The sequence below is a fragment of the Coturnix japonica genome, chromosome 7 (assembly GCF_054131305.1).
Source record: "Coturnix japonica strain WE chromosome 7, WE-NBRP24, whole genome shotgun sequence".
NCBI classification, from domain to species: Eukaryota; Metazoa; Chordata; class Aves; order Galliformes; family Phasianidae; genus Coturnix; species Coturnix japonica.
In genome coordinates this window covers 20,255,830-20,268,812 of record NC_140669.1, presented here as the reverse complement: position 1 = coordinate 20,268,812, position 12,983 = coordinate 20,255,830, and the positions used below count along the sequence as shown (strand labels likewise).

Here is a 12,983-nt window from a genome sequence, read left to right as displayed (position 1 = left end):
TGCTGCAACCAGATTTGTACCTTTCCTGGTCCTTCTGTTCTTGAAGATCATCCTACCAGCATCTGCCAGGTTTATCTTTGCTACTGTCACATCTGAATTACATATGTATATTGTGATGGACAGAAAAGCAGAATAAAGCTTACGAGAAGTTAGACTGCCACACTGATGCCTCTGTTGATGACCTGTTGTTCTTTCTCTTGTATCCGTCTGTCTTCAGCTGTGATCTTTGCTCTTAAGCTGTAAATCATTTGGTCTGGGAACTGCCTTATTGTTGTGTGTGCAGAAAGCTTAGAACAGCAAGGTCAAATAATGTGTTGCAGAAATATCAACTAGCTGGCCTCTTTTCAGTATTACCAATGGCTGTATTTAATACAGTGTAGGAATAAAGTAAGTGTCACTTCTTATTTTTTTCTATCAGACTTGCCAAGCTTCCAAAATACCAAGTTTTAACTGAGTTACAATTTTATCTTTAAATTGATACATTTTTACTCTGTCTTTATGGATGCCAATTTAACTACAGTGATGAGTTTTTCAGCAAAGTTCCTTGTATTAGAGGGGCTGTAATTAATGTATTAATTCCTTGTATTAGAGGCTGTAATTAATGTAACTGATTTTACCTTTGGTACACTCTGGGTCAGGGAGAGAATGTGACAAGCTTGACAATGTGATTGATTTCCTCTTCCCATTCTGCAGTCACTAAATGCTTCATAGGTTGTTTAATGCAGCCCAATATTCATAGTCATATTCGGAGCTATTGACATTACAGGCAGAACCTGAGAATTGGTTTCCTTCCATACAGCTCTGCTGGCTTAGACATGCCTACTTTACCTCATAGTCCCAATTAGTCTCAGAAATCAGCACTTTGGACCAATACCAGTGTCTGGAAAAACAGCACAAGTGAACTCGGGGCTGATGTAAGGCAACATTTGTGCCACACTTCCAGTGACAGCATAAAGCTACTAAGGATCAGTACTGTGAAACCCATAAATAAAACACAAACACATCATCTCAAAAATCACTTTTGGTTTTAGGTACCATAACAAATGGTGTAGTCAGAAATTAATTTAAGGTGTTAGACTCATCAAACTTCCTGCGTTTTGAACAGTTTTCTGTTGGTAGAAATGCAGTGTTGTGGCAAAGCACCATAAACATGACTAATAGCACCAAAGGCATTGCAACTAACCATGCATCATCTGCTCTCTAGTAGCATGACACTGACAACTGTAAAGTGATCAAGTTGTACTTTATTTTCTTCATGAACAACTTCAGCTGCTACTTAAGCAAGATGTGAAACAGAAATTTATTGTTAATATATATTTTGTGTATCTTCAGTAATAACTGTGCCGGTGATCATGTTGTAGGATGTAAGTAGCAATTACAAGTAGTGATACAGAAAACCTATATACTACAGAATAGCTATTTGAATTTCTTACTTTATACATGGAATTTGGAACTATGCTTTTCTAAAAAAAAAATTGTTAGGAATCTGAATTAAAAATCTAATTTTTAGTTACTTTTTCATTGTTAATAGCACATACGTTTTCAGCATAAATTCCTAATTGGAACTTTTGTATGGTGTACACAGTATCATCAGTCTTGTACAAGAAAAAAAGAAGGTGGTTTCTGAATAGTAAAAAGCTAGACCTACTAGCACAGTTTAGTAAGACTGATTTTTTTTCTATCCAAATTCTTCATGTCCTTCACTTTCAGAGTTCTCCATGTATTGTAGGATTGCTGTGGTGTGCTTTCAAGATGCTGGCTTGCACCTACCAGCTGAGGGGTGCCTCAGCTGCTGCAACCAGATTTGTACCTTTCCTGGTCCTTCTGTTCAGATAATTTTAGGATACAAATTGATATTGTACAAATACATATGTTATAATATGGTAAACCCTTGACATGAACTGCAAACACAATGTACTTTTTTAAAAAATACCTTGTAAACCAAGCTGCTAAATGTTTAAAGAAAAAAAAAACCCTCTTTGCTTTCTGTGTGGCGTTCATCAATGGTTGATCTTTGCATGGGACAGAGTGTTCACACACTGTTGTCTGGAACCAGGAGAAGAAACTGCTGCACAAAGGCAAAGCAGGCTGTATCACAGAAGGTGTATGGCAGTGGTTTTACCCCTTCACATGCTTAGCTGGAGTAGGATTTCAGCATTAACAGGTGGGTCATAAACTATGCAATAGCAACAGCAGGGAGAGCAGCACGACCTACAAAGGAGAAGGGTATATCACTTGGTCTGGTCCTGCACTGGGAAGGAGCTGGAACCTGTCAGATATGAGCCTGTCAGATGTTATCCTATGCTGTTGTCTGACTTGGACACGTAAAGCTGAAATGAGGTGCTGCTAATTAGGTAAATAAGCCTTGAATTCTAGCATGGTGCTGATGCAGATATGAGGCAAACAACCACAAATACATGAGAACAACTTCAAAGTGGAATTGAAACAATGTAAGTAGGCAATGAGAGCATTGATATTACTGAGCCCAAAGCAATACTTAATTAGCTGCTTTACTTTTTCCTTGGGCTCTCTTTCAAAATAAATGCAGGCTTCAGTAAGAACTCAAAATGAATCACTGATTTACTTCTCTTGAGTCCTGAGGAAAAAGGAGACTTAATTTAAAGAGAGGCATTTAGCACAGATGAAATATGATCCTTCTGTATGGAAAACAAACATAGTCCAATACAGTGCAGCAGTATGGGTTAGATGTTCAATAACCCCTTGCATGTTTGCTGGGGAGGATGTACCCATTCATGAGCTGGTTTGGCCTCTGCCTGGCTCTTCTGAGCTCAGTGGGTTTGGCCCAGGTGGAAATCAGTGCAAATTTGGGCCATTGCTCACTAATACTGGCCTTCTGAAGAGGACTCTGATCCTCAGCCATATTGAACAGGCCTCAGTTCAGACAGTGAGCACAGTCTGGAAGCATGTGTATGTGTGCAGGCATAAATAGCCTCTTCTCTGATTTCACTTAGAGATGTTATTTGATATAAGTACAATAAGAATGGACTACTTCCTGCTTTGTATTTACATCTGATCTGCATTTCCTGTGCTTTACATATATAAATACTTGGTAGGCATTTCTGTCCCAAACAAAACCGTAGGTAATGCTGTTTTGAATTCTCTTGACTGAAAACAATAAGCTTTTATCCAAAGCCCATCTGGAGAAGTGCCATTTTCTGATTTAAAAAACAGAAAAAATAAACTATTTTAGTCATAGCGCAGAGATAAATATGCACTTATCTCAGTATACTTTCTGTAGGAGTTAAACTGGCTCATAACATTACTGTTATGATTTTTGAAGATATTCTGCATTAAGAGCTTAGAACAGTGGAAGGAAACATCAGTTCGTAAGGGGCATGGCATGTCTCCATGTACACATATAGTCACATGGATGAGGAGCTTTTGGTGTCAGGGAGCTCTCCCAGTGACGGTATTACACTTGCTATGGTTCTTTCCCAAAAGCTGAGATGCTGACAGCATTTTGCCTAGCTGGACACTGGTAATTTCCTTCCACTTCTCCAGAATTTTTCTTGACAGGAGATTACGCATTATATACTCTAGAACTGCTTTGTATTACAAAGAGTGAAAGCACTGTAAACCTTGGGAATATTTTAAATATTGACAGACTGTGCATCAGCAGATATTTGAGGCTCAGAACTAAACATCCCTTAATGGTGGCTGGCAATGTGAGAAGTGGGGAATGAAGTCTGGAACTTTTCAATCAGCTGCTAGCTTTGGCAATGGGAAGCTGTCTCTGACGTTAACAGTGGCCTCTGTGAACTAGGTCTTACCCCCGCTGTTTAGGATCTACAGGTGCCTGATGGCAAAATCCAGAGATATCTTATTCCAAATCCTGTCTTATTCTATTCTTGCCATTTTCATCTATTTTGTATTGTGACCACTTTTTGCTTATGCTGCAAGTGATTGAACTATGAGTATTCCTAAATGTAGAGCTGGCTCTTGGTACTGCATTAATCTCAGACATGCTGATATGACAAGGCTGATCTTGGTTGGTCTCTAACAAAATTAGATCTCTAGCACTCTTCCACATACTAAAGAAAAAAAAAGAAATCTTAAAAATTCAGATTGTCTGGTGCCAGTGTTATTTTAGTAAAGCTGGAAGTTTGTGATCTTTTGTTCTGCTGATGTAGCAGTTTGCTTCGGCTGCAATCTGTTGTCGGTCTAGAGCAATCATTTCATGCATCCATTTTGTCAGTGCTGCCCATACCAGAAGTGCTATTTTTTCCCAGTTCCATTCCCTCTTCGTTATCAGTGACTTTACTCCAGTACAGCTTGTAGTCACAAGGACTTCAGCTGAATAGAATTCAATGAGCTCTTCTAAGACACCACATAGGCAAGGAGCATTTGAATATTGGCTCTGACACAAAGTGCCTCTTCAGGCACAGTTGAGACATTTAATCTTTCTGTCTTGCAATCACCATCTGTAGAATGAAGTAATACTTGCCTACCTGTCTCACAGGAACATGAGTTATTGATTCATGGCTGTGAAGTGATACAGGAATACGATGAATGCACACTGGAGCCATCGTACCTCTGGATGTATGGGGAACTGTTGTTTGAAAAATCTAAAAACAATAATAACTGTACTTATGTGTATAGTGTTGTACCATACTGAACTCCTTTAGCTGAGAGAAGGAATATCACATGTCAAGACAGTGCTGGAGCCTTTCGGTGTCCTCCCAGTGACTTTGATGAATTTGAGCTATTCCAAAGGCAATATGTTGCTTTTCAGGAGCATTTTTGCAATCTCTGGTACAAAGCCTTGCATGTTTCTATGTACTCTCCAGTCTTTAACCCAATCTGCCTTGGAGATTCTTTGGGTTGTTTGCAGCTGGCCAGACCTGCAGCACAACAGCAGCTGCTTTGAATTTGCTGAAGTCATTGGTACTCACTGGTAACCTTAAAACCAAGAGTCAGCCCTTCCATCAAATTACATATATTCTGTAGTTGAATTTTAACAAGATTTCAAGGATGCTGGCCTGTCTAGAACTGGATGAATTAGGTCTCTGTTGGGAAAGGTTCGCTGGAACCACAGGATTACTATTGCATGATTATTGCATAGCATATTTTTGACATAGATATTTTCCTTCTTTTAGAAGATAAAGGGAAAGTGAAATCCAATGGTGCAAGTCAGCATTCGAGTACAGAAGTGGGTGCTTTTCTTCCCAAAACTGGAGTGGCAGCAGTGGCACCTGTAACACCTGCAGCATCCTCCAACAGCACAAATGGGGCTCCTAGCACAGCCTCTGAGTCAGAAGAGGAAAAAGCCAAAAAACTGCTTTACTGTTCATTATGCAAAGTGGCTGTGAATTCCCTGTCACAACTAGAAGCGCACAACACAGGTGAGTGTGTATAGAATGTGAGTTATGTGCTGGTTTTGAAAAGGTCGATGTAACAAGCTGTTTTTCTGGCACTGTGGAATTTGATGTGTAGTGTTTGATATTTCAGTACAGCTCTATACATTTTTAGAGCAGTTCTTCCTGTACCCTATAAGCTTTTAAAATCCTTACAGCTCATGTTACCTAGTAATATTCCATCATATGTCTGTAGCACCAGGTTTTCTAGAATGTGAGCGACATACCTCTTTCATATTTCAGCTGTGCATGCTGTCTTTTCCTGGCACAATGTTCAGTAACTTTTGTTATTTGATATTTTTCCTATTTTTATGATGGGCTTCTTAGATTTCATAGATATCCTAGAACATTTGGATTGTTAAGTATTAACCATGCTGTCCTCATTCCTTGGATAAATCTTTGAAAAGACCCCAAGCAACAACCCCTAATGTACTCTGGCTGCTCTGCGATGTGCTGGTGATGTAAAGCTTGTTAACAAACTATTTCAATTGGTTTTATAGCTGTAATCCTTTCTTGAAATGGCCAAAGCAGCCACTTCTTCCAAATCCAAAGATACTTGTTGCAATCTCCAGCACCACCTCTGCTGATAAGCCGTGGAAATAACTGTGTGCCTAGACACTCTCTCATTTTACACTTTTCTGATGGCCCCACAGTCACTGTTCTATTATTCAAATTATTATAAGTATTTGCTACTCTTAAATTCAGAAGTCGTCAGTATACATTTATTTTCTTTAAGGCACCTTTACTAGAGAAATTGCCATGATAGCCTAAAAGATGAATCCAGAAAATTCATGTCTCCGTTTGGTATAGAATTCCTCTACATCTCAAATCTCTGGGTGATCTGGAATAACATAGATTCAGGGGAATTCTTTGAAGATCAGCTTTTTCTTGTTGGCCATTTATCAATTCCCACAGTTCAAGCTAAGGATCGAATTTTAGCCCCAGTCCATGGAAAAAAGAGATTTAGTCTAATGAAGACTTTGTACAGTGTCTTTTCTTGAACACATAACCAGCAATGTGGCTAGTGGCTTAGTCATGGATTTCTGTTTCAAGGCAGATTTTGAGTGATCACTCCTGAGTCATCCCCTTTTCCTGCTGTGCTCCACTAGCTCTGGATTTTGTTAGAATAAGCACAAAGATGCAGACCTCATGGCCACACACTCATCTCAAACAGTGGGTCAGCGGTCCAGCTCCCTTTCTGTATAAACCCTTCTTTTGTTCTTGGGTTTCCCTTCAGACTGATGAAGTGGGAGCTGTGCTGACCAAAAGTAAGACCACTGTTAATACTGATCTGTGGTAGTACTGAGTATTCTGTCTTGAAGATAAGTGTGGAACAAGAAGTACCATGACTAATGGACCCTGCCGTATGATGCTGATCACCTACATCTGTTTGCCCAACTAGGCTCAAAACACAAGACGATGGTTGAGGCTCGGAATGGTGCTGGTCCCATCAAGTCTTACCCCAGACCTGGCTCCCGGCTGAAGGTGCAGAATGGCAGTAAAGGCTCAGGACTGCAAAACAAGACATTTCATTGTGAAATCTGCGATGTCCACGTTAATTCAGAAATTCAGCTTAAACAGGTAACTTGCACATGCCTGAGGCTTCTTCGTGATTTTTAGTTCCATTGCAATATTATAGATGGAATATGGGTCAGTGTAAGATGTTTTCCCACAAAATGAACTTGTGTTTCATGAGCCCACAGCTATTTCTAAAAGTCCCTTGCATAACTGTTTAAGCTGGAGAAAAAAATGAGCTTGCAAGTCATAAAGCAAAGGCAGGGAAAAATGTTGGTAGCAACGGATAGCACAGTAGATATAGTTTAAAAGTTTGCTGTGGCTCAATAAGAGGATGTTAACTTTGGTTTTCCAATAGGAAGAAATCCTAGGTTGGAGTTCCCTGAATTCGTATTTTGTTGCTGCTTTAATCAGTTGGGAATTTTTATTTTATTTTATTTTTTATCTTTAAGTCCAAGAAAGGAGGATGTGACATGAATCTGTTGGCTTGGGACTGTCAGTGAGACAGTAATACCATAGATATGTCTGAACAGTGTAGAGACATTATCATTAGTGCTGGAATAGCAGCACAGGTGCATGAAAACACAGCTATATTCTGACCAAGCCAATTAGCCCTAGGTTCAGTGCAATGCAATATAAATATGTTGTTTCTGATAGCCAGACTGGAATTTCCAATTGGATACTGCTTCACAGTGAAGACGCGTTCTTTTATACACAGTTATTTCAGTTATCTCTAAGGCAGTATTAAATTGCGTGGTGTAGACCTATCCCTAGGAACCGGTTCTTCCTTCAGTTAACACTGAATTATTTATGCAAACGGACAGCATCAAAGGCACTGAAGTTCACCTGATTCTGAATACCCCTATGACCTAGTGATTACAGCTCTGCCTGATTCAAAGCTCATCAGGTAGAAAAAGGAAGTACTAAGCAAAACATCAATAATTTGCAGAGCCCGTCTTAGATCACAGAATTTGCTGTATTTGATTAGTTTCTGATTCTCTGTTTGATGTGCTCCAAACTGTTTTGTTTAATTTAGTAAAACTCATCTTCACTCTCTCTAAAGAACCTACTTTCTCTTACAAACAGGGGGTTAGACGTACCCTGCTGATAAATCAGTCTCAAACGATAAAACTGAGAAATGTTTAAACAGCTAATTAAATGTGGGGATGTTCATTTCAGCACATTTCCAGCCGAAGGCATAAGGACAGAGTTGCAGGAAAGCCTATGAAACCCAAATACAGTCCTTACAACAAGCTGCAGCGCAGTCCAAGTATTTTAGCAGTAAGTATTTTTATTTCTCATCACTATGTGAATTTGTGACCTTCGGGACTCCCACCACACAGAGATGGGAACATGACAGACCTGACAGTGGCACAGACTTTCTGTCCTTGCAGGCAGATTCTGTGCTGGGATCATATTTGAAGATACTTACGTATGCTGTCTGCCCTATTGGAGGCACACAGACATCATTGGGAGTGTTATTTACTGCTAGGAAGGAGGGAGTAATCAGTGAAACGTGGAATGAACTGTGTGCCCCATGGAAAGGGATCAGCTCTGTGGTATTGGTGAGCTTCTTAAAGCCTGAAACATGTATACTCTGTCATTCTCAGCACCTGAGATAACCCTTAGTTATGATGTATGCAGTTAGTGAAAAGGACCTATGATGTTAAGCTATAAAAATACTAATGTTCATTCTCTCCATGCTGCAAAACAGAGTGCTCTGCAGATGTATTATGGTGCTGTAAGTGAGTTATCAGTTATTTAGGAGAATTGGTTGCCTATGTGCCCAAGCAGTGTCTTTCACTGGCTATCAAAACAGTTATCCCACCTCCATGCCCCCAGCTGTCCCCATCTTGCACCCACCTGCATTTCCGAGTATTCCCCAGGCTAGTTCTGCCAGTCTGATGCAGTCCAATTCAGGCTGGCTGTGGCGCAGGGCAGACTGTATGTTTATTTACTCATGACTCAGCCTGTATTTTATTCACTAGGAAAAGTGCATGCCATCTATGATGGAAAAACAATTTCTAGGCTGGAAAGGGAGACATGCAAATGTGTGTGTTCAAGAGTAAACATGTGAAAAGTCTCTAAAAGCTGAGCTGTGAGTGGTTTTTTGTAATTGTACAGAGGCAAGTGAAAATACTGAAAGCTTCCCCCAAGTCTCCCCATTCAGCAATATTTCCCACTTTTGTAGGTCATAAGCTGAGTGATTCTTGTTTTCAGAATTTTTTTATGGTATTGATCTTTAAAGTATATGGATGTAGATAAGAACAATTCTGCATCAGCAGATAAAAAAAAACCTGAATATTAGTTTCCCACCTTGGCCACTGTACTTTTCTACAATTCATTTTTGTAAGTGAAAAGCTTGACTTTTTAAGTTGAAGTCTTAAGCCAGGTTTTTTAAACATTTCTCACATAGGAATGACCTATGTAATTTATTGTTGCTCACTTGCAAATTATGTTTCCTTCTAAACACCAGCCTGACTGCCCTATGGTAGAGATTTGTGCACCATAAATACAGAGTAGTATCCTTGGTTGGCTTGGCAGTAAGGGGTTGTGTTGTTGATGCTCCCAAACAGCTAACACCAGGCTGTGTGTGCTGAGGTTCATTCTTCCCCTCTAAAAATGGGCATGTTGAGAACTGGACTGACATTGCCTTTTATTTGCTTTATTCTAGGCAAAGCTTGCGTTCCAGAAAGATATGATCAAGCCGCTGGCCCCTGCATTTCTCTCCTCACCACTGGCTGCTGCAGTGTCATCAGCGCTGTCACTCCCAGCCCGCCCTGCGGCCTCCCTCTTCCAGGCACCTGCCATCCCCCCAGCCCTCCTCAGGCCTGGCCATGGGCCCATTCGTGCTACACCTGCCTCCATACTTTTTGCACCATACTGAGTCTGGTGTTAAAGGGAGATAGCTGTGGCCAGTAGGAAGGGTCAAAGAAAACAAACAAAGGGTCTTTTGAAATGCCACCCGGCGTGACATCTCAACCATCTTCACTATAAACTCATCACTGACGGTACTAAGTTTTGAAATCTAGACAACTCTCTTTCTTGGTCTCTCTCTCCCTCTTAATCCCAGTAGACAATGATTTACTAAAAACTTAATTGCTCATAAAATGATATTACTAGAGATTAATGCATCTGTTATTATTTTTGCAATGTGTATGATGCACCTTGGAAACAAGGAACGTAAAATATTTTCCTGACAGACTTGAAAATTAGGGTCTTCCTTGCTCACACCTACGTACGTAGCTCTGGAAACCACAGGGGTGTAATCCAGTGTGGGAAAAGGTAAGTGAGCCAAGTGCTTGATCGAGGGTAACATCTCCAAATGAACTGCGTCCTTTTCTTTTTGATGTGCTCTTGTTGACAGGGATTGTGTACTGTCCTAGGCCTCAGTACTGGTGTATCTTGTGTAGTACTAAAGATGTACTGCGTCTGATTTTAAGATTTTTAGTTTCTGTGCAGTTGTTTGAAAGCAGTGCAGCGCTGAAGCTTTTTTCATTTTTTTTTTTCCCTTTATGTCAGACTTTATTTAGAGAGATTAAAACTAGAAAGCCATATAACACATAGTTAAGATTACTACTTGTTTGCTACTTTAACTTATTTTTGTTGTTTCTTTGCTGATGTTGCTAAGCAATGTTTAAAGAGAAAAAAAAAAAAAAGCTTTTCAATTGCACATTACCACAACTCATATGCATTGTTCAAGGAGACAATGAATCCATATAATTGTACGTAAATATCCTTTTTTTCCATTTCTAAATAGTTTCCTTCATAATGATGCTGCATAATGTTGTGGCTCCCTAATGCAATAATGTACAGAACATGAAATATTTATAACTGACTGTCTTATCTGTTTACTGAATATATTGCAGTAATAGCCCACCTCTCTTCTTATATCCCCAGCCCTTTTATAAAGGTGATATCAATATGCAGTACTCAGATTGAAGTCATTATGTGACAATGGGGAAAACAGGTGGAAGAAAGGAAATATATATAGATGAATTAACTTTTAGAGCATCTTTATCTGCAATCCATAATAGTAAAATGTCTGTGTATTTTTTTAAATGTATCTTTTCAATAAAATAATAAGAAAAAATATACATGTTTCATGTGTTTATTTATTGGTACAGAAAAGAAAAAAAACACTTGGGACAAACGAATTTAGCTGAAGGAGACTTTAGGAGCAAGTAAAGCATTAGAGTTGTAATAAAGTGTAATTACCAAACCTGTATCTACTTCCCTAGTGTCCTAATTTCTTTTTGTTTCTCCATCCTGTTACGGCCTTTACTGGAGCTTTTTGTAGTACGGTTGTAAAAATTCAGTACATCAGAGAGTCAGAAAGGAGCAGGAGAACCAACTGGGTCATTCAGGCTTTGCTTACTGCCCTCCCTCCCCCCAGTATGCTGTGACATGGTTGTGCTGCCTCTTGATGAAGTTAAGGATTAGCTTTAAAGCCAGCCTGGGCATACCTGGGGCTGCATGCAGGTTGCTTTGCAGCCAGCGTTTGCTCTGAGGCACGGCAGAGCAGGCAGCTGCTTGCCACAGCAGGCTGTGGAAGGCAGGTGTTTGGGAGAGCTTTGAAAGCTTGATCTGTCACATAAAAATCCTTTCTTTGTTGGTACAAAGTGAAAAGTAAGAAATGCAAGAGTAAAAAGACTTAGCTATTAGGCTGTTGGGATTAACACAAAGCCACCAGGGCCATTACAAGCCCACAAAGGCCAAGGAGTAAAAATGTTGGGTCCTTTACAATATAGAATTTATTCAAAATAAACCAACATATACCTCATGGTTACAATGTACTAAAGAGCATTTCCTGCAAGTGTAATTCTGCCCAATTTCCATTATTCTAAGGAGCAGTCGTTTGTGCTGTGAGAGCATAACAGGCTGGAGAATCAGCTACAACTGGATACGAAAGGGAGTCTGGGCTTTTACCATCCACAGGGGAGGCAGGTATGGTTGTGTTAGTCCTGTGGATGGTGAGAACAAGGTGGTGCAGTGACATTCATCTGTGTGCATTTGTTTGTCTGATTTTGTAACCCAGGCTCAGATGCAGTCAAGTTTGGCCACCCAGACCATCCAGAGGGGCTGCTTGCATAAGGAGACAACCTCTGTTCAACTTGAGATGGGTTTACAGGGCTGTGCATTTCAGCTGTATGATCAGGAAACAGCAGTCATCTGTGTATTAAAACACTACGTTTTGTGGGTTTTTTCCTGCTTTTTATAACCTACTACTGATGGAACCAGTCACTGATATGTGGATCTGTTGGACAGTTGATTATTTCAAAGAACTCCCTACTTGGAAGAAATATCTAGGTGCCTAAGAGTTGACTGTGTCTTGTCACCCAGCAGCAAGCAGATGCAATGCAAGGAGCTAAAGGACTGTGGTTGTGAGCCAAGGAAGATTCACATTGATAGTCATATTAAAACCCTCTGCATCCTTTGTTGTGCTGACTTCTATTTTGTGTTCTGTAACTCCATTTGCCACCAAAGTTTTGTCTGTGATGCACAGAATTGAGTTTGTGAGAGTTCTTAGAATATGAATAGCAAACCCTCCCCTTCTGCCTACTGGGATCCTGGGTTTCAGAAATGAGCATTAGATAAGAAGGAAATGTGTATTATATTTGTTCAGAGGCTATCAGCTGCTTTTTTGATCTGTTAGGATGTTTTCTCCTGAGATGCAGTATCACAAAACAGCTGGCCATGAAATTCATGGACTTGTAAAACAAAGAACTAGTTCTGAAATGAAATACTGTGATGCAGTTACCATTTTGAAGGAATACAGTGAAAGCACAAACAACAAACTGGCTGTATGATAACAGGATCTGATTCCCTCATGCATTGTTTACTGTTCATTGCTGGACTGACCACAGTGTGGTGTGGCTGCAAGTTTCTCCTATGAAAGAAGTCAAACTTGGGCCATCAGAATAAGGCTTGTAGTGGACTTAGTGTTGGCCAGGGTTCAGCCCCTGGTGCTGCTAAATAAATGTTTCCTGTAAGAAAGAGATAATTTTGTTAAAAATTAAGTTACTCTATTTTACTCCCTCTACTCTTAAACTGTACATTTTTTTCTCTGAAAAGCTCTTCAAAGCCACCCGT

General features: G+C 39.9%; 1 protein-coding gene across 19 annotated transcripts in view; it reads left to right on the top strand.

Moving 5' to 3' along the window:
• ZNF385B (zinc finger protein 385B) overlaps positions 1–10,985 on the top strand; it is a 149,929-nt gene extending 138,944 nt beyond the window's left edge. For all 19 annotated transcript variants that reach the window (XM_085552662.1, XM_085552654.1, XM_085552659.1 and 16 more), the window contains 4 exons: positions 5,118–5,363; positions 6,778–6,956; positions 8,070–8,171; positions 9,565–10,985. In XM_085552662.1, coding sequence (XP_085408788.1) covers positions 5,118–5,363; positions 6,778–6,956; positions 8,070–8,171; positions 9,565–9,777 — 740 coding nt within the window. In that variant the 3' untranslated portion in view covers positions 9,778–10,985. The remainder of the gene's footprint in view (positions 1–5,117; positions 5,364–6,777; positions 6,957–8,069; positions 8,172–9,564) is intronic.
• Positions 10,986–12,983: the final 1,998 nt, after the last annotated feature.